General features: G+C 44.3%; 2 protein-coding genes across 7 annotated transcripts in view; one reads left to right on the top strand and one right to left on the bottom strand.

Moving 5' to 3' along the window:
- Positions 1-12,695, top strand: part of USP24 (ubiquitin specific peptidase 24) — a 136,122-nt gene extending 123,427 nt beyond the window's left edge. For 3 of the 4 annotated variants that reach the window (XM_079105565.1, XM_079105566.1, XM_079105564.1), the window contains 8 exons: positions 505-618; positions 1,190-1,255; positions 3,362-3,428; positions 4,763-4,841; positions 5,969-6,044; positions 7,036-7,122; positions 7,446-7,556; positions 9,998-12,695. In XM_079105565.1, coding sequence (XP_078961691.1) covers positions 505-618; positions 1,190-1,255; positions 3,362-3,428; positions 4,763-4,841; positions 5,969-6,044; positions 7,036-7,122; positions 7,446-7,556; positions 9,998-10,060 — 663 coding nt within the window. In that variant the 3' untranslated portion in view covers positions 10,061-12,695. The remainder of the gene's footprint in view (positions 1-504; positions 619-1,189; positions 1,256-3,361; positions 3,429-4,762; positions 4,842-5,968; positions 6,045-7,035; positions 7,123-7,445; positions 7,557-9,997) is intronic. The other variant, XM_079105567.1, reaches the window with a different exon arrangement.
- A 1,060-nt stretch (positions 12,696-13,755) lies between these two features.
- PCSK9 (proprotein convertase subtilisin/kexin type 9) overlaps positions 13,756-24,755 on the bottom strand; it is a 28,018-nt gene continuing 17,018 nt past the window's right edge. For all 3 annotated transcript variants that reach the window (XM_079105597.1, XM_079105595.1, XM_079105596.1), the window contains exons 11-12: positions 16,622-16,803; positions 13,756-15,128 (exon numbers count right to left, since the gene is read on the bottom strand). In XM_079105597.1, the coding sequence (XP_078961723.1) occupies positions 14,913-15,128; positions 16,622-16,803 (398 nt within the window). In that variant the 3' untranslated portion in view covers positions 13,756-14,912. The remainder of the gene's footprint in view (positions 15,129-16,621; positions 16,804-24,755) is intronic.

Below are 24,755 nucleotides of genomic sequence, written 5' to 3'. Positions count from 1 at the left end.
AGCAGTCTTACCGCTGAGCCATGTCTCAGTTCCCCCATGTTCTTAAACTTCGGAGTGTGGGAGTGGCTGCTCCAGCCCTCTTTTGGGCATACACTGTGGCCTGTTCTCAGCCCAAGCCTTCCTTTCCACCCAGAGCTTCCCCTCCTGCAGATTCAGTCTTCCCAACCTGGTTTACATGTATTTGAATCCATGAACAGCATGCACACTGGCTTTTTAAAATTACATCAGCAGTGCATTAGTGATTGTTTTAATCATTCAGGGGTGCTCACCTTTTAAAATTAATAAAAGGGACTCTCCAGGATAAAAACACACACTTGCACAATATTGTATAAAATGCCAGACAGGCTCAGACACCCTGAAATCTGTCCGTGGACCTTTAACAAGAAACCCTGCTTTGAGGTAATGTTGATGTTAAGTCTGGGTGGACTTAGTTAAAGCCAGAGAACAAGTGCTCAGCTGTTGACTGAAGTATGAGAAGCCTCACTCCTCCTGTCCTCCCACCAGGTCATGTTTGCCCTACGGGAGCTGACAGGCTCCCTCCTGGCCCTCATGGAGATGGTGGTATACTGCTGCTTCTGTAATGAGCACTTTTCCTTCATGATGCTGCATTTCATTAAGGTACAACCTCAGGTAACCCTGTTGATAGCCAGATAGAACAACACACCTTGGAAGTGTGGCATTAAAACAAACACCTTTCTTGTTTTCTATATATATAAATTTATTAAAATGTACAATGGAATATTTATTAACCTGCTTTCTTAGTGTATCTTAGCAGATTTTTCTACTACATAAGCTGATTTTTCTATATACTTTTTCAAAGACTTGGCTGAAAGCATTCTCATTCATACTCTCATACATATATCAGCATTTTCTAGAAAGCAAAATAGGATATGTACAACCTAATTTTCAGTCTATTTATTGACTTCAGATTTTCCCCTTTCCATTTCTTCTCTCTCCCCCTAATTTCACAGTAAATTATCGTGGAGTGTTGAGCTGGAAAGAGGTCATTTATTTCAGTTCCCAGATTTAGCATTTGGGGAAACTGAGACCCATTGAGGGAAGTTGACTTGCCCAGGTCAGCCAGTGGTGTAACTAGGGCTCGGGTCCTGCATGTTCGTTGCCACTCCAGTGTGCTCTCTACTGAAAAGGTACTAGAATGTTTATGCTTTCAAAAAAAAAACTCTTTCAGAACCAACTAGAAACTGCTCCACCCCATGAGTTAAAGAATACATTCCAACTGCTTCATGAGATATTGGTAAGTCACATGTTCTGTGATTCACTTGCATTTAGATATTTATAAGTCAGCACATGATTGTAAAGAATTAGTTCTTTTATTATTTTCCATTCATTTCGTCTGCATTTATCGAGTTCTTTTTATATCATAAAACTGCTTTCTGGGAGCTTGCAGTTCAGTGAGGGAGCCAGGCAAATACACAAGAAATTATAGTGCAGAGGTGAGAGGAGTAAAGGGTAATGATTAGCCCTATTGAGGCCTTACAGCATATGACCTACCATGCTAAGCACAGGCGTTACCATGTTTAAACCTCAGGGTGACCCCTGCAGGTAAACTGCTGGCTTTAGAGTTCATCAGATCTTGGACACCACTGATGATATATGAATTGTTAAAAATATTTAGAGAGCCAGGAAACGATGAGATATAATCAATTATGAGATGGATTTCCAATTTGAGAAACGTGAAAAACAGCAGGGGAAAAATCATTTGGAACCGGCAAAGAACAGTATCACTGGAAACTGAGATTTAAAGAGGCAGAGGGATTTGCCTGAGGCTGCCTTTGGCAGAAGGGTCTGTGGCAGAGGTACCTTCTAAGCCAAGTGACTGGCCCAGAGCCCAGGCTCTCCATTGAACACATACTCCTGAGAAGCTCTTTGACAGTGTGACTGGAGGAGGGCGTGGGAACTGAGTAGAACTTGAGGGAAGAAACTCAGAACAGTTTCTGAAAGGCTTCTGCTCCCAGTCCTAAGGCATGTGCGTTTCTTCCTGTCGGCCACTGGTGGTACACCTAGGTCTTAGGGCCAAGTTCTTCTACCTATGCACTTGTTTTCTTCATATTTTTTTTAATTTCTACCTATCTCGAAAAGTCTGACAATCTAGCCACATTAGTCCCATTTCCTGTGTGTAACAGTCACCAGGAGCCCTGGATGAGGCCTGTGGTCTCCGGTTTCCTCACCACTCTGTCTGAGACAGCCCACTTGCTCATTTCAGTTATCCTTCCAGACTCTGTAGGCACTTAGTTGCAATGCCTGCTGTCGGTGATGGTGCACCATGGAAATATTCTAAGTAGGAGAGTGGCATGACCCAGTTTGTTTCGGAAAGATTCCCCTGGCAGTCTTTTGAGGGATGGAAGAGAAAGCAGGGTTGGGAATTAGAAGACCATATAGGAGTCTGTCAAGAATCTGAGTGTGACTTAACAAGACTTGCAGTAAGGAAGGAGCAGAGCGTGGAAGGGTGGCAAGGGACAGATCTAGAGGTACTCTGGAAAGAGAATCAATAGTGATTGGTGATTGAAGTAAGCTAATGCGAGAGACTAGCCATAAACAGAATCTAAATGTTCCATTTAGATTGCCAGTGCTTAACAGGTCTTGGCATCTTCATAAGAAAATGCATCATGGATGCCAGTTATTAGAAGCCCATCTTTCTGGTCCTTTATTTCCTCCTGGTTCTGGTACCTTTACAAATTCTGGAAGACTTTTGCTTTTCAAGGATAGGACTGTGGGGACTGGGATTGTGACTCAGTGGTAGAGTGCTCACCTAGCATGCCTGAGGCCCTGGGGTCGATCCTCAGCACCACATAGAAATAAAATAAAGGTATTATGTCCACCTACAACTAAAATATACATATATATTTTTAAAAGAAAGGATAGGACTGTGTATTGTTCAGATGACGAACAACAAACCCACATAGTTCACTACACTGCACACAATTCAGTGCCAAGAATTAGAAATACAGTGAGGTGAGAAACAGATTCCCTCTGGAACAGGGCCAAACCTTCTACATCAGTTTTTTAGAACCTAATAGCAGAACTTAAATGCATTTTTGATAAGTCAGTTAGAGAATAAACCTCTTATCCTAAGGATCATGAAACATGTTCTTATAAACCAGAGAATTTTAGATACAGCTGGTAGGAACATGTAGCTAGGAAATGAATGGATCTTTCAATATTGCTTAATAGTAATACATCTCAGTTTAAAGTTTGAGATATATGGCAATGCATATTTATTAGTATTGGGTTTTATTATGTTAGAAATTAAATCTCTTCAGTAGAGCTGTGAAGAAGGCACTGTGGCTATTATATAGGTTTCTTCTTTCATTTGCCAATCTTTGTGTCCTCCCTTTCATAGGTCATTGAAGATCCCATACAGGTGGAGCGAATCAAATTTGTGTTTGAGACAGAAAATGGGTTACTAGGCAAGTATACCCCATTTAATGAACAAGGGTCTGCGGTTCAGGTAACCAGTTGTTCCAGCAGCACTGCCCACCCTGCTTCCTGGTGCATATGAGTGACTGGCCCGTTACAAGTCTGGTTCAGGATAGTGGGCTCTACATCCTAGCTGGGAGAATTAAAACCCCAGGATCTTATTGCCATGAACTTTCTCCTACTTTTAGTCATTAAGGTACAGCTCTTTTCCCAGGTTAGGTAAGGCTCAGGAGCACTGTGGCTAAAGATCACTTTCTGAAGCTAAAAATCTGCCCACTCAGCAGAGTCGGGGAGGAAGAAACTAAAACCTCAGACTTGGCATGTTGTCAGGAATTTGATGTGTGGTCATGGTTTGATTTATGGTATGAATATACCCATGCTTCCATTTGTCTACTCATAGAAGTCCAGTGTGTTTTTTTTTTTTTTTTTTTTTTTTCAGAAGGCAAACAGCTTTAATAAGCAATTTATTAAAGAAAATTGAGTTACAAAAAAAAAAAACTTATCCCCCTCCCACTGGAGTTAATCAAAGTCACTTTGAATTTTGCTATATAATAATGCACCACCTAACATTTCTGTCAGCAGGATAAAATGGCATATGTAAAAATGGCATCACAAAAAATAATGTCACCTAGTGATGTGGCAGCCATCTTTGCGTCCATTCACTCTGATATTTGCACAAGAAAATTGCCTAATGACTCATTTCTCAGAACACATCTGTGTTGTTAAGCAACACATGACTATATTAAGAGGAGATTTAGGGTCTCCTTTTATTGCAGAAAGGAGACGCAGGCTAAAAAATTTTATAACAACAGCTTTCCAGGCCCACATTTGTAACAGTGTGCTGCAGTCAGAGCAGCACCGGCTGTCTGAAACTTAGAAAACAATAAACTCATCAAGAGCGGGGACACATATTATTTATTTTTAAATATCTAAAATGCAAAACAGGAAATATTTTGTTGAAGAGAACTAATGTCATAAATTTCTATTTATCAAACTATATCATAACTACTCAGTAATGTGATATATGGGAAAATATGAATAATTAGCTAGTTTAAATTATAGTTCCATTTCAGTCCTTCTGAAAGTCAGACTCACTACCATGTACTCCCCCCGCCCCCCATGTATTTTATTAAAGTAGCCTTTCTACCCATTAGAATTTGGTATTGAATTTGCTATTGAAACAGGCATCACCATGCTTTTAGTTAAGTTTTACCCTTTCAGCTTGTCAGAACAGTTTATAGATTTTTAAAGCAAGAGAACTTATCACTTGGACCCACTTTCAGTTCAGTGCTTTATTGTTAAAATGTCCCTTTTCTTCCTCCAGCTTTGATGCACCACAGTAATCATGTAGACAGTAGTCGCTGCTACCAGTGTGTCAAATTTCTTGTAACTCTCGCTCAAAAGTAAGTATAAACTTGGAATTTAAGAATGAAATGGTGTTTTAACACTCTTACAAGTAAGACATGACTGAAAAATAAAACATCTGCCTTGTCATTGCATTGTATCTTAGAAAGTGTGACTCAGGGCATGCTTGCTAGGAATGATCTTAAAACAAACATGGAGGAGTATTAAAAGACTAGCAGATCTTAATGGAATTTTAAAAAGAAAGAAAGCTAAACCAGAAGAGAGGAATCTAGGCAGATTTGGGGACCTTAAGAGCCAGAGTTTATAAACCTCTCTCAGATCGCCTTCTTTAATATAATCCAACTACTAACTCTTAGGCTCTGGGTCCCAAATTTCAAATTTTGTCTCTCCAGAGACAAAACTTTGACTCCTATAGCTGTTGACCTTTATGAACCCAAGCACTTTGTGAAATACTTTGCCTGCATTATCTTATTTAATCTTTGCAGCAGCCTCATGAGGTATGTAATCATTTGTCATGGTAGTTTAAGTGACAGGACTAGAGTCACAGAGCTAAGACTTGAACACAGGCTGATGGGCTTCAAAGTAGAGGTGGTTCTTCTTTTTTTTTTTTTTTTTAACTGTGGTAAGAATACACATAACATAAAATTTACCGTCTTAACCATTTCTAAGTCAACATTTCAGTAGTATTAAGTTCATTCACGTAGCAGTACAACCATCATCACCAGCCATCTCCAGAAATCTCTTCATCTTCCAAAACTAAAACTCCTAACTCTTCTTTCCCCTCCTTCAGGACTGCCTTTGAAGACGGACAGCTTTCTAGACAGGCATAGGAAAATGGAAAAGGTTGCAATTCAGCAGGGCCAACAAGGCAGTGCCTTCAAATTAACTTTCCCCATAATCTCATTCTTCTTATGCAAAGCACAGAAATTAAGGCCAGTTTGATATGTGAAGAGGTCATTTATTAAATATAAAATCTGTTGTGGGTTTTATTTTTATTTTCCATCTTTGAATTTTAACAGGTCTGAGTGGGTGGGAGTTAGTTGAAAGGATGGGCACTGGCCTCACGTGTTGCTTACCCAGACCAGAATAGAGTGAAAGTTTAATACAGGTGTTAACTGAATTTCAAAGAAAATATTTGGTTAATAAAAATTTCCTCTATTACCAGGTGTCCTGCTGCTAAAGAATATTTTAAGGAAAATTCCCACCACTGGAGCTGGGCTGTGCAGTGGCTCCAGAAGAAGGTAATCAGATTCTGAACTCTTCTAATTAAACATGTAGGGGTCAGTAACAGCACATCTTATCAGGGGGAATCTCCTAAACCTTATTTGTAAACTGATCTCAGAGTATTTTCAGACTTCAAGTATTCCTTTGTACAGTCAGTACCTACTTAATATGTAGTAAATGTGTCTCAGTACAGTAGTGCCCCCTTATCCACAGGGGGGGTGAGTGGATACCTGAACACAGGTAGTACTCAACACTGTATGTGTTGTTTTTCCTCAGACATATAAACCTGTGATAAAGTGTAGTTTATGTATTAAGCACAATAAGAGATTAATAATAACAACTAATAATAAAATAGGGAAAATAGAGCTGTGACAATATACTCAAAGTTGTATGAATGTGGTTTCTTTCTCTTAAAATACCTGTCATACCCACCCTTCTTGTGATGGTGTGAAATGGCGCAGTGCCTGCGTGAGGAGGTGAAGTGAGGTGAATGACGTAGTCATCGTGACACAACCTAGCTACTATTGGCATTCCAACATAATGTCAGTGACAAAGATCATTTTAGCATCATGGTGTCAGGCAGGTAGCTTATAGTACGGGCATATTGCTGGAATAAGGAATGATTTACACGTGGAACAGGACAGTATGGGGCAGTTCACAATCTCATCATGGTACTCAAACTGGTGCACAATTTCAAACTTAGGATTTGTGTATTTCTGGAATTTTCCACTTAATATTATTTGGACCGTGATCACAACCAACTATAATGGAGGGAAACAGCTATGAATAGGGGGCACTAACTACTAAACATGTTTTAACTTCATGGGTAAAAAGACAGGGGTGATGCTAAAAGAAGCAGTATTTCCTGGGGTTTTGAGAGAGGAGAGAAATCCTCTGATCTCCTGAGGTGACTGGAGGTCCAGGTGGACCAGAGCCCGTGCTGGTTAGACTTTACTGTATAATGATGTAAACTGTGGGCTCTGATGGCACGCTTGACCTTTCATCTAGATGTCGGAACATTATTGGACACCACAGAGTAACGTCTCTAATGAAACATCAACTGGAAAAACCTTCCAGCGAACCATCTCAGCTCAGGTGAGGGCCTTCTTTGTTCCTATGTGCTTTGAAGTCCCTTTGTGCAGCATTCCTCAGGAACCACATCTCAGATAAGAGGGTGGGACTGAAAAAGAGAACAGGCAGAATTTTCTCTAAGAAGGCAACAGATGGGTGTACACTCGTGCAAGTCCATACAAATCATTTGTCTAGAAGAAGTGATGAAGGTTGGTCAGTCTGGTCCCAGCAAAGCATTAAAGTTGAGTATTGTGGAACTCTCCACTCTTGTTGCTGGTGGTGCTAAAGATCAGTGGAGTGTTAAGACGGCCCCTAACTCTTTCTGCTTGTGTTTCAATCTCCTGCAGGACACATTAGCATATGCCACAGCTTTGTTGAATGAAAAAGAACAATCAGGAAGCAGTAATGGGTCGGAGAGCAGTCCTGCCAATGAGAACGGAGAAAGGCACTTACAACAGGTATAACCAGGGACCCGTCCTTGGCTGAAAGGGCAATACCTGCTCCTAAGCTTCTGAGAAAGAATCTTCCTACTCAGAGAAGGAAGGATGCTTCTGGAGTGTGTGTCTGAAGAAGGGCCAGCTTGACCCCCCCCCCCCCCCCCCCCCCCCAGTGCTCACTGACCGCAGGCTTGCAAAGCTGAACAGTGCAGAAGGATAAAATGAGGCCAGGCTTCGAGGTGTCTGGCTGGCCTCGCCACTCAGCTTGAGGTAGTCCCGGTAAAGCCAGAGCACACACACATTGTTCCAGCTTGCTTGCTTCTTTCTGCCAAGTTGCTAAAAAAAAATCTCTTGTGCTGTCACCAGCCTGACTAGAAATACAGAACCTTGAAAGGAAGGCCCCGTGCTACTGAAGTGCACCTGCTTGGCAGAGAACTCAAGGTGACTGGAGCTCGTGGCCTGCCCGTGCTCCTCCCCTACTCCCCACTGCTGGGTATCAAACCCACACCTCGCACATGCTAGACAAGCACTCTGCCTCTGAGCTACATCTCCAGTTCTCTACATTTATTTCCTTAAACAACATTTTCATTGCTCATCAATAGAGAACAGGTTTATTTGTTTTGGTTTTAATTTTGAGACAGGGTCTTTCTAAATTATTGAGGCTGGCTTTGAACTTGTCCTCCTGTCTCAGCCTCCCAAGAAAAAGCACCTACTTCTTACAAAATACTGAACTAAGGTTGAATATGACTGTTACAGAGTCTGGCCCTCCTCATCAGTGATCTGTCTCCTGTGTGGCCCCACACAGGACTTGGCACAGAGTAAGCACCATTAAGTGAACATTGCTGGTATTGTGTGTGTCATTTCTTTTCAGTAGTGTCTTCCAGGTGCTCAACAACCTTGTGAGGCGGCTGTCGCCCTAATCTTACAGAAGGATCACTGAGGCCCAGTGTAGCGAAGTGGCTTAGACAAGGGTCATTGTCCACACATCACCTATTTTCCAGCAGCTGCTGGTTCCCAAACTTCCTGCCCCAGTGTCTGCATAGTCTTTTCTCCTGTGACAATGGACAGTTTGCCTTCTGCCACCCAAGGCCTTCTGCCTCATCCACCCCATCTTGACAGACCTTACTCCCCACCCGCTTCCTCTCTGCCGTCATTTCTAGTAGAGTTCCATCAGTTCCCTTCCACGCTCTTAAAAACTCCTCTCTTTTTGCCTCTTATCCCTACCTTTCTTCTTCCCAAACTTTTCCAAAAAATTATCTAAACCTGACTCCCCCTCCCCCGTTTTTTTATCTCACTTATTCTTCAGGCTCAGGCCCAACTCCCTCCCTCTTCTCTGATTCCACAGTGGCAAGTTGCCTACATTCTCAGTCCTCTTAGTGGCCTGTGCAGCAGCATCTAACCCTGCTTGCCACTCTCCCCTTTTCCAGACACTCTCCAGGGCCTTCCAGGACACATCCTACTTCTGGGTTTCTGGGTCCATGTTCTCTCTGACTCCTCCAGGCGCCCAGCAGGAATCTCTCAGGTCTCCTTCCCATGTCCTGATGCCGTTCCCCCAGCTGTCACTACGGTGCTTCTGAGCTCCAGGCATGAACTTCCAGCTCTCCGGTTCCTGACATCTCTACTTGCTTTGTCCCAAAGACACCTTAAACTCAGCGTGCCCAGCCCCACTCTCCACCCCACCAAAGCCCACGTCCCATGGCCATTCCTCATCTCACACAGAGCCTTGGGCCTTTCACACAGTACTGCCTATCTCTTCGGTCTGTCCAGGTGCTTTAGTCTCTGGAAGAAGTGGAGGCAGGGGCCTCCACTCTTGCCTGTCAGGTTCACATGCTGAGACCCTTATGTGACTTACCTTTGCTGCTAAGTAGTCTGGAACCCTCCACACCGTCCTGCTTGATGTGGCATACCTCGTCTCCCACACACTACCCTAACTCCCCCTCAGCCAGCTTGTCACGTCCAAAGGAGATCATCCCCTCTCCTCCCCCGACCCTGCCTCCAGCTATATCAGTCCCGAGGCACATGACAGGTCTTCAGAACTATTTATTAAACGTATAAACCAAAGACCACAAATTAGTCACCCAAGAATGAACCAAAACCCACCTGTCAGGTGGAGTGCCTGACTCAGAATGGTTGTCAATGACAACCAGTCCCTCTCTCTGCTTTGTCCCATTGCTCTCTCAGTTCAAATGAGAGCCTGCCTGGGTTGCTTGAGGAGGATTGTGGCAATAGACAAGTCACTGCTTGCTTCAGTGACTAAATGAGATCATAAAGTGTGTTCTATGTTAATCATGAATTGTCAAATAGAAGGTACAATACTTAACCATTCTGTTTTATTACCCTTTCATAAACAGAAGTTGCTACATGATGACCTGTTTAAGTTACAGAACACAAGGGAGTCAGTGTAGAAGACTTTTTCCCCTAACTTAACTGTCTGAACTGTAACTACCTGTTCTTTTTCACAGGGTTCAGAATCTCCCATGATGATTGGCGAGTTAAGAAGTGACCTTGACGATGTTGACCCTTAGAGGAGCGTGCCTAGCACCCGACAAGACAGTGCTCAGCACCTTTCGGAAACCAGAATCTCATCCTTGAAACCCTTAGGGCAGCCTGGAGACTGTCCGGGAGAGCTGCCAAGTTCTTAGTGGAAGCGTTCTCTGGGCGGGAGAAGGCAGGAGGCTGCGGCGGTGGCAGAACTCCAGTGTGTGGACCAGCTGTCCAGCAGCCGCCGTCCACAGGCAGATGAACTTTTTTTCCCCTTGCATATTTTAGGAAATAAAACTGGTGGCAGATTTCTATTACATGAACATTAAAAAGTGAGGGTGAAGCTGTTGCATTCTCTGTGATGCAACAAAAGAAATTCCTTTGGTTTTTATATTTTAAGAAAAAAGCAAGCTGCCTTTAGGTATGCGGGGGCAAATTTTTAATCTTCCAGTAAAATCGAGTAGGAAATCCAATTTAAAATGATGTAAAAGATATGTGGTAAAATTCCTTTTCATTGTAAAATGGTAGTTGAAGAATTCGGTTTACACAGACCTTTATATTTAATATGTCTCCTCCTTTGTATAGAATTTCCAGTGGGTCTGGTTGAGAGCCCTGCTTGGACCTTGATGAAATGTTATTAGGATCAAAAATTGGGAAGTTATTAAGCTCTTTAAGGTATTTTCTGATATGATTTAGATTAAAAAGAGCAATAAAAAATGCTACATTATTCAGAAGTACAAGGTGCATTCTTTGACATCTGTCACTAAAAAAGTTACAAGTTGTCCCTAAAACAAATTTTAAGAACAGCAAAATAAAAAGCACTTTAAGATAAAATTTATTGAGTTTGACTCCATAAAATTCTTTTTAATGCTTGGAGACATATTGAATAAACTGTAGTCTTAAATCAAGTGATCCCGCAATCATTTGCTTTTGCTTAAAACATAATTACTGAAGCCTGTGATGGTGTTGTATATGAAGTTGAGTACCATAGTTGGGAGACACTGCTTTGTGAGTTTCGTCATAATTTTAATGCAGAAAAGGAACTTGAGACTTTCCTTCTCCTCAAGATAGATGACTGATGAATACTGAAAAGGCAAGGTTTAAGACTTCTTTCCCTGAAATAACTAGAAAGCAGTTGAACACCCATCCATTGGTTGTATTTCCCAGGCGTAGCATCACTCACTCATTTCAGGTTAGACACTGGCTCCCTTTTGGGGCGGCAGGTCGAGAGGGTTACACCGACCAACATTTCATAAACTTGGTACAGTTTGTATTTTGAATTGCTCACACATCTCCGGCCCTGTTTTGCCTTTAGTTACATGTTCTGCCTTATTTTCAACTCACCATGCACAGAACTAGGGGAGACTTAGGAAGTGCCAGGTTGCCACTGTCAGATTTGCCAAGTCAAAGAGGCGCAGCCAGCCCCAAAGTGCCTTTTTGGTTGCTTTTGCATTTGTGGGGACACGTGACAGGGCAGACAGCTTTTGTTGCTGCGCACTTTCAGTAACCCTTTGTTTCACTGTTTAACTGTGGAAGTTCCTCTACGGTCAGGCTTCAGTTTGTAATTCTATAACTACCGCAGGCTAGTGATGGCTTTTGTCAAGTACACAGTCAGTTGAAAGGGCCGGCATTTAAGAGCAGAACTCTGCTCTCAGAGAAACAGGCACAATGCAGCAAATTTGGTATGGTTCTTGTGTTTTTACAATTTTGAATGTGATGTTCAAAAATTGATTTTTGAATACCTGAATATCCATGTCCTACTGTTCTCCTCCCCACCCCCAACAACCTCCTCCCCATGCCCATTCTTGAAGAGAGATTGTGTGGGACACGCATTAAAATGCTGGTGATGATGCACATTGGGATGTCATCGCTGGCGACTGCACTCTCAGGAGCCCAGATTCAGGAGTGAAATTTCCACTTCTAGTCCCCTTATTTCCTATGGAAACGACGCCTTCCGCCCCCGCGCCTGCTGTCCTCATGTGACACTGCATCAGGATCGCCGTCACTCTAGCTTTGGTTCATTGTGTTATGTTGCTGCTGCAATGACCACCAATTCCACTTTGCCAGTAACCACTTGATTCCCAACGGCTGCAGTCAACGAACCTGCTGGGGACTTTTTTAATGTAGTACCACAAAGTGACAATTGTGACAGGCTTGCCTTGGAAGAGTTGTCATTTTTACTGCCAATTTTTTGGATGAAGATGTTTTTATAATCTTTCACAATGGTCTGCAAATCAAGCAGGAATTGCACAATTGACTTAATGCTGTGTGTTCTCAAGAACCTCCTTTGGCCTAGGCTGACCTCAGGACAGCCCTTCCTGCCCTTGAAGGCATCCTGGGACCCACAGGTGAGCATCCCAGAGGGCAGCTCACCCAGGACTCTCCCGGCGGACTCGTATGGTCACTGACTGCTAAAATAAGTCGTAGGACCTAGAGCGCCACCAGTCTCCCCCAGCTTGCCCCACCCTCCCTGCTAACATCAAGGTGTGTGCAGTACCTTTTGAGCTTGGAACAAGCAGACTGGAATTTTCCACTGCTACCTCTTGTGTACAAAATCTTGTTTATAAAATTTCAAAAGGAAATAGATAAACTAGGGACGAATCTTAATTCTAAATTTCGTTCATGCGTGGCAGAGTTCTTAGCTTCTAAGAGTATAAAATAAAATTTTTCAAAAATGTAGAGTTGGAGTTTCACCAACATTTTTTACCAAGTATCGGAACACAGCCAGAGGGGGTGCACACGAGCCCATCCTGGTGCTGACTTCCTGTTCTCTGCAGACACATGAGGGCTGCTCAGAAGGGCTGTGGGTCTTCTAAGTCTTTCACCATCTTTCCTCATTTCAGCTTGCTTCTGCAAAGCTGGGGTGAGGATGCTGACCAGCTCACAGCCCACAAACATCTGCCTGCAGCTTTCTGCTCTCCCAAGGAGTCTATCCCAACCATTTTATGTCCCTTCAAGCTGGATTTCTTGCTATGGTCTATCTCACTTGTCATGTCCTGTGTTGCTCACCCGGGTCCCCTCCCACTCACTATTCTAGGTCTTCCCCATTCCTGGTGACCACCTGCCATCCATCTGCAGGATGGAGTTGCTCCCTCCTCTCGTGCCACAAGCTGTTAGGGATGGGTGTGTAACCACCTGACCTGTGGTCCCATGCGGCCCTGTGCAGGGAGAGGGTGTCTCAGACCTCACAGCAGCTTGAGTGCCAGTGAGCCCAGGTGCACAGCTCTAGCCGTCAAGCCATTAGCATTGTTTCCACGTAGGACACGGAAAACAATTTGGGGTTTTTGCCTTTGTGGCAGATTCCTCATTTATGATATGGGCTCTGTAGAGGTGTATTGCCTAAGAAGGTGACATACCGACCTCAGCGGGGGGCTGAGAGATCCTACACTGAATGGGATAATAACACTTGGCAAACTGGAAAGAGATCTGACGAGTCAGGAACAACCACCATGGACAAGCACTGACTTCCAGAAGCATCTGGCACACTTAGGACAAGTGATTCCATAAACGGCCAGGCTGCTGCTAGGAGAAGATAGGAAGGTAACGGGAGTCAAGGGCGCAGTAGTGGACATAGGCAGCAGGACGTCTAGAATGCTGCAAGGGGTAGGGCAGTTGTTCATGCACCTAGGAGAGGCACAAGGGATAAGCTCAACCTGCAGTTCTCATCCAGTACCCGTTCATCCCTCCCTCAGCAAACACCAGTGCCCTGTAGGAGCAAAGCACATCCCATGCTGTGAAGTCCAGGCCAGACTCATGACAACATTGCTTTATTTTAAAAAGTCACCACATAATAAAAATGCTACAAAACCCAGAATAAATATCAAGTTACAAAAGCAAAACAGGTCTGAAAAAGGTCCTTGCTATATAAAGGCAACAGAGAAGAGCCCCCAAAGATACACATGCTTGTTTGCTTTCTTGGGTGGGGTGGGCAGTGCTCAGGGAGGGACAGTTGCTGGGCTACTCAACTGGGTGACCTCCACGCTAGGCCACAGTGGAGGCCCTTGTCCATAGTGAGCAGCGCCTTAACCTTCGTGGCCCCGCTGTCCTCTATAAAAATGGGGTGTCCAGCCTGGTACACCAAAAAGAGGCTTGGCTTCCAGCCAGCTGGCTCTGGGTTTGTATCCTGGCACCTCACTTCCTGGCTGTGTGAGCCTGGCAGGCACTCCCACTCTGATCCCGTTTCCTTCTCCATAAAGCAGGAGTGTCGTGCAGGGTAGTAGGGGTCAGGTGACCTGGGGTATGTACCATGTGGCCCTCCACTGCAAATTGAAAAGCCGGTCCTGGGGTAGTGGCTCACTACAGGTGACCCTGGGCAGTGACAAAGCCTGAGATGGAACAGTGAGGGCACTGGGAGAAGCTGAAGCACAGCCCCATGGTAACCTGGCACGTCTGTCTCCAGCCTCTGGCTGGATCTCGCTCTACTCCCACCCGCAGGAGATGCAGGATAGTAACCCCTCATTAATCGGAGCCCAGAGGGGCTTCTCTCAGAGCAGGCAGTGAGGGGCCCCCAGCACCCTCGCCCTCACTTCTGCGGATTGATACTTGCCCCATCTAACCCCTAAGGGAGGACCAAGGGCCGGCACCAGCAAAAGCACCACAGAAGGTAACTGCCAAGGGGCATGGGGAGGTAGTACCTTGGGAGCCTCCGGCAGAGCTGAGCGCAGCTTAACCCGCTTTAATAATGGGGTGAAGGGCCCCACGCCGCCCCCTCTGTGAAGGCGGGACTTCCAGGCACCTCCCAGGGGAAGAGGGTCCAGGGTGAGACACTGAGTTCTCCCAGGTGAGGAGCACCCCACTCCTGGCCAGTGCCAGCAGGGCCAGACTGGTAGAGCTATGTTCGTCCACTCAGCACCCAGTACCTGGCCCCTGCCCAGGTGTCCATCCTGGCCTGGGCTTTCACTGGAACTCCCGGGAGGCCAGGCCTCGAGGCCGACTCCGACAGCAGATGGCAGTAGCTATGGTGGCCTCCTCACTGGTCTTGCCTGCAGTATCCATGTCACAGCTCCTCACCACACAAATGTTGTCCACGGCATAGGCCCCCAGGATGAGGGAGGCCCCGGGGAGGGCACTGCAGCCAGTCAGGGTCCAGTCCTTCTCACAGGCCACAGTGACCTGCCAGAGCCCAGGGAGAAGAAAGCACAGGTCCAGCGGTGGCAGGCCACGCCCCCATTTCACTTCTTCCCAGCAGCTCCCCGTGGGGCCAAGGCTGTGGGCCAGCTGGAGCACCAGGCCCACCTCCTCACAGTGGGTCTGCATGCCAACACCCACTTCTGCTCCACGCCCGATCTTCTAGGGCACAGGTGAACCTCCTCAGTGTCCACTGGTCACCTGCCCCCAGTGTCAACCCTGAGTGTCCTTTTCCACCCCACTCCACGGCACCTCCACCTGTCCAGAAGCTAAACAAAATCTCAACCACACTCCACCCCTCACCCCACGCCACCCGCCACCTCCACCAGGGCCTCAGCACACCCAGCCTGTGTCCCACCACATCTCCCACCAACCCCAGCCCCACTCCTAGGCCTGGACCATGGCAGGAGCCGCCCTTTAGTCTCCCTGCTCCTGCTCTGTCCCCTGAAGTTTCTTCCTAGCTCAGGGACCAAAATGAACCTGTCCAAACCCCAGTCAGATCACCCCGGACCCTACACTCAGAGCACTGCATGGCTCTCAGGTCACTCAGCAAAAACTGAGGCCTGGCTGTAGTCTTTAGGCCCCAGCTGACCTGACCCTGGCCCCTCTGAGTCTCTCCCCTCCATACTAACGCAGCTGCAGCCTCACTGGCTTCCAGGTGTTCCTGGTAGCCCCCGGGCCTGCTCCCCCTTTACTCTGCTGCTTCTCTGCCTGCAGTAGAGTGTTGCAGCAGAGTGCCCCGTGGTGTCCTCGTGGCTTGTCACCCACACTGGCTCAGAAAGGCCCCTCTGGAGCCCTCCCACTCATCCCCTGGCCTGCTTCACTTCCATCCACCATGTGGACAGTACCCTAACTTACTAACTTACCCCAACTAGAACATTTGCTCCAGGTGCAGAAGCAGGGGTGTTACCCAGACTGTCGCCCCAGTGCCTGCAGGAGTGTCTAGAGCCAGCACCTCACCCGTGCACGCCCAGAGCAATCTGACCCCATCCCTGCCTTCGAGGACCCACCATCCAGACCACAATCTCTTCACACTGCACTCGCAATGCGTCCAAGCTCCCCGAGGAGTGGGTTGGGGCTGCCTGGCTCCCTGGGCCCTCCTGAAGGAGCTGCTCAGAGCGCTGCAGCCAGCCTGCCTTGGCTCGCCAAGCCCAGCTCTCAGCTCCAGGCCTCGGTGCACGCTTGCCCTCTCGGCAGGGCTCTCTTCGCCCCTCAACCTTCAGGTATCCTGGCTGAGTCACCTCTGTGTCCTCAGAGTCCAGTGGGGCTCCTGCCCCGGAGCAACCTCCCAGTTTAAGCAGACCCATCGACCATGAGCATGCACTGCATCTCTTCATGCCCAAGGAGGAGCAGAGGCCCAGGCAGCAAACCTTACTGATCTGGACAAGAGCAAAATAGCCCCCTACGAAAGCCTCACAGGACAGACACATCCACCCTGAGGGACCCCGGGCACCTACTCCACCTCCATATCTCCTCACCTGCTTTGCAGGGCCCACAACCCCATGCTCCTTGACTTTGCACTCCAGGCCTGGGGCACCGCAGCAAGAAGCATGGACGCTGGCCTCCTTGTGGCCCACACACTGGTCAGACTGCCCTCTAGGCCTCATCCCAGATGGTCTGTGGGTGCCAATATCTGAGATCTCCCAGTGAGAGCTGCAACCTGGAGAGAGGAGGGGTAACTCAGATGCTGGAATATTGGGGAACGCTCTTTCTATCCCAAACCGGATCCTGTCTCCTTAGAGTCTGAGGCTGGGAAAACCCAGAAACAGCTCAGAGAAGAAAAGAAATGCTGGCCTGAGAAACAGGATTCCTAGGTTCCAGCTCAACTCGGCTGCAGATGTGTTATGCAGCCCTGGGAGATCTGTTCCACCTCTCTGAGCCTCAGTTGACCAAGAAAACACAGTCTGTTCTCCATGCAGAATGGGGAGCCATGGGTCAGGGCTCAAAGGCCTGAGAGGCTCAAACCACCCCAGGGGGCCTTCCCCATCCAACCATCAGGCAGAAGTTCAGGGGTGACCTTGGAGCTGCCTACAGCACTAGAGGACTCCCTCCACAGGCCTGGGAGTCAGACACACCACTGGCTACACAACCATGGTTAGTGAATGCTCAGCTACACTTAGCCTGTTTCCCTATTTGCAAAATGGCAGAGGAACACAACAGCTCACTGGGAATCTGTGAAGATGTAATGAGGACACATGTGTAAGACCCAGCAGGGTGCCTAGTATGTGGCACGTGCTTTGCATAAGTCAGGGTCATGGTTCCTAGAGTTCTGTGTCCCAGATGCCTCACCTTAGGGAAGTCACTCAGCATGTCTAGACTTCAGTCCCTTAGTTGCAAAATGGGACCCTTTAGGATACGTTCCACAAACAAACAGAGTCTTTGGCTCATGACTTCAAATTGGCACATGCCCTTGGGTTATCTGCTAGGCATCCCCGAAAGGGAGGGCAAGTGGCACTCTGTGGGTGGCACAGTGGAGCCCTGGTGCTGGCCAAGGGCTCCAGCCACGGACCTGGTTCCTTGTCTCACAGCAAAGCCATCCTGCACACCAGCCCGCTCTTCCCAGAGCCAGGTCCTAGCCCCTACCCTCCTGTTCCTAAACCTTCAATGACTCCCCAGTACATAATTATCAATTCCTGAGCTAGTTACTCCAGATGGCTCCCCACTGTCTTCCAAAACTCTCCTTGGAACATTGATGTTCCATTCAAATGAAACAATTCAGCTTTCTCCCAACCAGAGGACCACCATCCCTTGCTCCCATACAAGGTCTCCACCTATAACTTCCTGCTACCTTCCTGGGCATGGTCCATGAATAGTTACCTATACCAGAGAAATGTATTTTAAACCAGTGGGTGATGACAATAATAACAACAGTTTGCGATTCAAGATGACGGGCTAGAGGAAGGATGCATTCCTAGCTGCTCTGTGGCTCAGGATTCAAGCAGCAGAAATACCACTTCTCTGAGGGTGAAAGAAGGATTTCACTGAAACTCAATATGGGTCAGAGTGTCTTAGACACTCCGAGATGTGGGGACCTTCAAACAAAGAATAAAGACTACACTGGAGTCAAGCCAGTTGCAGCAGCAGCAGCAGCAGCACCAATATCAATATTAGATCAGCATAGAGGGAGGGAGGATTCAGAGAAATACAACAAAGAGATTTAGTATGGAAAAACCTGAGATCAGAAAAGCAGACTGCCCTTAGCTAATCCAGAGGCTGCACTGTGCACTGGTGCTTGAAAAGTGCCCCGTTTTTACCGAGTGGCTGCAGACAGCTGAGTGGTGCCATCTTGAGGTGGCCATGCTTGCAGCAGCATGTTGCAAGGGCCAGGAGATCGAGTAAACACTGCCACACCGCCCAGGCAAGCACTTACCGTATGGCCTAAGGGGTAACTAGCAGAATGGGAGCAAAACAGGCACAGAAAATATTTTACCCAGTTACTCGACTCAGAAAAGTGAAGGGGAGCCCAACTCCCTTCCCCTTTGAGTCTGGTGGTTCATGTGACCAACTAAAGTGGGTCAGGAATTTGAACGGGCAGATGTGAGTGCACTCAGGGACTAGGCCTAGGAAGCCTGGGAAGGGTGTGTTCATGAGAAGCAGAGGGGTGAGGGTTGGCTCCCCTGTCCCACGAGTAGAATCCTTGGGAGGCTCCTGAGATCCGGATTCCCAGAAGAGTTTGGCCACTGCCAGGCCCTAGGGTTGTGTTCATCTACTCTCTCCAGAGCCAACCAACAAACCTCCTGAGGCCTGATTCAACCCAAGCCCCACCTGCCAGAACTCCACTCATAGACCTCTGCAGTGGTCCTAGCCTGGGAGTACCTGGATCCAGTCTGTGCAGGCAAACTCCAACTGATAGTGCCATTCCATCCTACCTTATACTGGTGAGAAGGGAAGCTGAGAATTATTTGAACCAACCTCAGTCTTAGGTCACTCCAACTGGCAACTTGGTGAGCAATACAAAAAGAAGAAGGGAAGCCCTTACTCCACTCTCAGTGCACAGCTCAAGAAGAAACAAAGAAAAGCAGTCAAGCATAGACAGTGACCATCTGTTCTTGTCGACTATTTTGACCACTTCAGTGAAATGATGCCTTCATTTTTCATTAAGAATCTTTTGTCTCTTTCTTTCTTTTTCTTTCTTCTTTCCTTTTCTTTTGTCTCTTTCTCTTATGTTTTGTTTTATGTTTTGTGTTTATGTGTGCTTTTGCTGTGCTCATTGATTCAAGGACAGGTATTCATACAACATATTTGGGTTTTGTTTCTCATTTTTAGCATTTTTAATGTAGTTATTTTTCTCTGCCTTATGTTTTCAGGGTTGGGGTTTTTGATCAGCATATCTTGGTTTGGTTTTGCAGTGCTTTCATTTCTTCGTTTCTTGTTTTCATTTATTTGATTCTCTTTGTATCTTCTCTTGCTAACAGCCAATTCTTCTCTCTCTTTTCTCTCGCTACACTTGGTTACCTCTATTTTCCTCCTCCTTCCTTTCCTCCACCACCTGCTACATCTTTCCTACATTCTCTGTTCACTTTTTTAAACTGTAAAGTCTTCTCTACCTTCCTATCATGTTTTCTTTTCTCTTAATTAACCATATTCTCACCATCTTTTAGCACTAATTAATGCTGCCCCCACCATTAATGCTGTGGCAGTTATGCTGCTGTGACTGATATAGTTGACACCTATTGTTCGCTTTAATGCCAGATATAGTTCATGGTCACTTATTGTTTCTGCTGTTGCCCACGGATGATGCCACCATTTCTGGAGTTTATAGCAATTAATACAGTAGATGCCATAGTAAGAACTAGGCATTAATTTTAATGCTGTATATTGTTGGCATTGGTTGTTGCTGTTGTTTGTTTACTACTCTGTGAGATGTTGGGAAACTATGGAGACGCTACAAGTTTACAGGGTGGAGACTCTGCTGATGAACTGAACTCAAACAAAAGATAGCACACCTTGCTCCACACACAAATCAATGACACTCAAGCTTTAGCTATACTTTAATACAAAGAACAGAAGAGACAAAAACCCAAACTAACGACCAGGCCTCAAGCAGAAATGGCTAGGGGTCAGGCCCAGAGTCACACCTATGAATATCCATTGCTATAGAAAAAAAACAGAGAGAAACAACACAAAGGCTGTGGATACCACACCTCCAAGGGTGCCTCAATCGAGATCCTCTAAGACACTTTGGCAAGTAAAGACTATGCCCTAAAAAAGGCCCAGACATAATAGTGGAAGAGAAAAAAAACTCCAAACAGATACATAAACCCAAAACAGGAATAGAACAAATATGAAGAAAACAAGCTAACACAACACCTCCTAAACTTCAAAATTCACCAGAAAATAACTCCAAAGATACTGAAGTGGATGAACTATCAGATGAGGAATTCAAAAAAATAATTTTCAAAATGATCAATGAATTCCAAGAGAACACAGAAAAACAACTGAATGAATTAAGAAAGTCAGTATAGAATATGAATGAGAAATTCAATAAGGAGAAAGAAATATTGAAAAAGAACCAAACAGAAACTCTGGAAATGAAAGATACAATAAATCAAATAAAATGTTCAGTTGAAAGTGTCTCTAATAGAGGAGATCATGCTGAAGACAGAATCTCAGAGCTGGAAGACAAAGTGGCCAGCTGTGAACATTCTGACCATATTAAAAATAAACAAATAAATAAATAACCCTGATCGGAACATACGAGAACTCTGGGACAATATGAAGAGACCAAATTTAAGAATCATTGGAATTGAGGAGGACTGTGAGAGTCAGGCTAATGAAATGGATAAAACTTCAGGGAAATAATAACAGAAAAATTTCCAACCCCTCAGAATGAGATGAACTTCCAGATAAAGGAGGCATGCAGAATCCCAAATACACAAGATCAAAAAAAGAACCTCTCCATGACAAATTATGATTGAATGCCTACATACCGAACAAGGATAGAATTTTAAAAGCCTCGAGAGAAAAACATCAGGTCCCAATTAGAGGCAAGTCAATCAGGAATCACTTCTGATTTCTCAGCACAAACTACAAGACAGGAGGGCTTAGAATGATGTGTTCCAAGTCCTGAAAGAAAATTACGGTCAACCAAGACTGCTATATACAGCAAAGTTATCCTTCAGAATCAAAGATGAAACAAAAACCCTCCAAGATAATCAGAAAATAAAAGTTTATGACAACTAAACTGGTACTACAGAACTTACTTAAAGAAATACTGAACACAGAAGAAATAAAAAAATAAACTCAGAGTTCACAAATGACAAATCTCATTTGAAGACTAGCTAAGCAAATGAGAAACAGGACCAAAATAAACATAAATAAATAAAAATAGCAGGAATTAATAAATGTCTGTAATAACATTGAATGTAAATGATCTCAAACTCTCCAATTAAAAGATATAGGCTGATAGAATGGATTAATAAACAAGATTCAACTATTTGTTGCTTTCAAGAGTTACACCTTACAGGCGGAGACAGTTACAGGCTGAAAGTGAAAGGATGGAAACTGATACAACATGCAAATGGAGCCCCAAATCAAACAGGAGTAGCTACTCTCATATCTGACAAAGCAGATTTCACACCAAAATTTATCAGAAGAGACAAAGAAGGTCGTTCATACTCAAAAAGGGAACAATCAAATAAGAAGATATAACAAAAATAAATCTTTATGTCCTGCACATGGGTGCAACTAATTACAAAAAAAGAGACACTACTCAAATTGAAGCCTCAGTTACACCCCAGGACAATAATACTGGGTGACTTCAACACACATCTCTCACCATTAGATAGATCAAGACATAAACTCTGTAAAGACTCTTTGGACCTGAAAAATTTTATAAGTCAAATGGATCTAACAAACAGTTGAATACAATTTTGTTCTCAGTGGCTCATGGAATCTTCTCCAAAATGGACCATATTTTAGGCCACCAAGTCACTCTCAGCAAATACAAAAACTGATTTAATTCCTTGGATCTTATCAGATCCTAATGGTATCAAATTAGAAATCAACATGACAAAACTCTACAAAAAATGTATAAACACATAGAGATTGAGCAATACCTCTTTTGAATGATGAATGAGTGATAAAAGAAATTAAGGAAAAAGTTTTAAAATTTTCAGACTCAAGGTGCTGATGAGAGGAAAAATAGAAGTATATTAGATTAGGCAATGGGTAACAGAGGGAATGGAGGGAGATAAGCAAATGAAAGAAAGTGGAATGAATCAGACATAGTGTTCCCATGTATATATGAAGACAAGAGTGAATCCCACCACCAAGTATATCCATAAGAATGGGACTCTAAATAGAATAAGATATGTTCCATGCTTGTATAACTGTATTAAAATGGATTCCACTGTCATATACAACTAAAAAGAACCAATAAAAAATTCTTAGACACAAATGAGAATAGTGATACAATGTACCAGAACCTCTGGGACACTTTGAAGGCAGTTTTAAGAGAAAAGTTTATAGCTATGAGTGCCTACATAGGAAGATCAGAAAGATGCAAATAGATAACCTAATGATGCATCCCAAGGCCCTTGATAAAAAAGAACAAAGCAATTCCAAAACCAGTAGAAAGAAGGAAATAATTAAGGTTAGAGTTGAATTCAATGAGCTTGAAGATTAAAAAAAAAAAAAAAATACAAAAGATCACTGAAACCAAGAATTGATTCTTTAAAAAGATAAACAACTTGCCTCACGTGCACAAGACCCTGGGTTTGCTCCCCAGCACCACAAAAAAAAAAAAAGAAAGAAAGAAAAAGAAAAAGAAAAAGAAAAAAATCTAAGTTAACAAAATTAGAGGTAAAAAAGGAGAAATCACCACAGACATCTCAGAAATCCAGCAGATCATTAGGAACTATTTTGAAAATTTATACTCCAATAAATTGGATACATTTCTAGACAATCTGCAAAAACTGAATCAAGAAGATACAGAAAACCTAAACAAATCAATAACTTGTAATGAGATACAAGCAATAATAAATAACTCTTCGACAAAGGAAAGCCCAGGACTAGATAGATTCTTAGCTGAATTCTACCAAATCTTCAAAGAAGAACTAATGCCACTATTCCTCAAATTATTCCATGAAATAAAAAGGAATGGAACAAGTCCAGATTCATTCTATGAAGCCAGTATCATACTCATACCAAAATGAGATAAGGACGCATCAAGGAAAGAAAACTACAGATCAATATCCCTGACAAATTCAGATGAAAAAATAATAAAATATTAGCAAATCATGTTCCAACAATATATTAAGAAAATTGTACATCATGATCAATCTGGTTTTATTCCAGAGATGCAAGAATGGCTTAATATAGGCAAATCAATAAATGTAATTCATTACATTAAAGAAATTAAGGACAAAAATCACTTAGTCTTCTCAACAGATGCAGAGAAATCTTTGACAAAATTCAGAACCCATTCCTGATGAAAACACTGAAGAAACTAGGGATAGAAGGAACTTAACTCAATATCGTTAAAGGCTATACATGAAAAACCCAAAGTAAATCTCATAGTAAATGGGGAAAAACTGAAAGCATTTCTGTTATGGTTTGGATCTGATATGTCCCCCAAAGCTCATGTGTGAGACAATGTAAGAAGGTTTAGAGGAGAAATTATTGGGTTATGAGAGCCTTAGCCTAATCATTGAATCAATTCCCAGGGCCTTAACAGAGTGGGTAACTGAAGGTGGTTAGGTTGTGGCTAGAGGAGATTGTGGGTCATGGGGAGTGTGCCTTTGGAGTATATATTTTGGATCGGGTGAGTGGAGTCTCTCTGCTTTCTGATCATCATGTGAGCTGCTTTCCTCCACTATACTCTTCTGCCATGATGTTCTGCCTCATCTCTAGCCCCAAGGAATGGAGTCAGTTTTCTATGGACTGAGACCTCTGAAATCATGAAACCCTTACATAAACTTCCTACTCTACAATTATTCTGATGGGTCTTTTAGTTGCAGCAACAAAAAAGTTGACTAAAACAAATTGGTACCAAGAGTGGGGTCATTGCTGTGACTAACCTGACCATGTAGTTCAGAAGCTTTGGGAGTTTTTTGGAATTGGTTGGAGGAATTTTGAGATGCATAGCAGTTCAAGCTGGAAATACTTTAGGTTGTTGTAAGCAGAGCTTAATGGCTGATTCTGGTGGGAGCTCTGAGGATCAGAATGCCAATAGGATTGTGTGCAGTGAAGACAGGGCTCATGAGGATTTAGAGGAAAAGGAGGACGCTGTTGGTCATTCATGATATGTTCTGGCTGAGAAATTGTCTGCATCTTGCCCATGTTCTAAGACTTTCTGTGGGGCTGATTTTTAAAGTGATGAACTTCTTAAACTGGCAGAAGAATTTCTAGGCAGCATAGCATCCAGGCAGTGCATGGATATTGCTGGCAGCTTTTAGCCAAGTTTATTGTGATATTCAGGAGCAGAAAGCTCTGAAAAACTTGGACTTGAAAGGTGGGAGTAAAACTGGGGTGAAGGAAGTTGCAGTTATTAAAGACATTACTGTCACTAAAGAAATGCTAAAGACTGCCCAGAGAAAGATGGCTTGGGGACATCTCAGGAATTGGCAAGATCATATCCATCTCAGACTCAAGGAAGTTAAAAGTAAAAAT

Source organism: Sciurus vulgaris (genome assembly GCF_902686455.1).
Source record: "Sciurus vulgaris genome assembly, chromosome: 1".
Classification (NCBI taxonomy): Eukaryota; Metazoa; Chordata; class Mammalia; order Rodentia; family Sciuridae; genus Sciurus; species Sciurus vulgaris.
The sequence above is the reverse complement of the archived record's forward strand: the minus strand, read 5'-3'. Positions and strand labels throughout refer to the sequence as shown.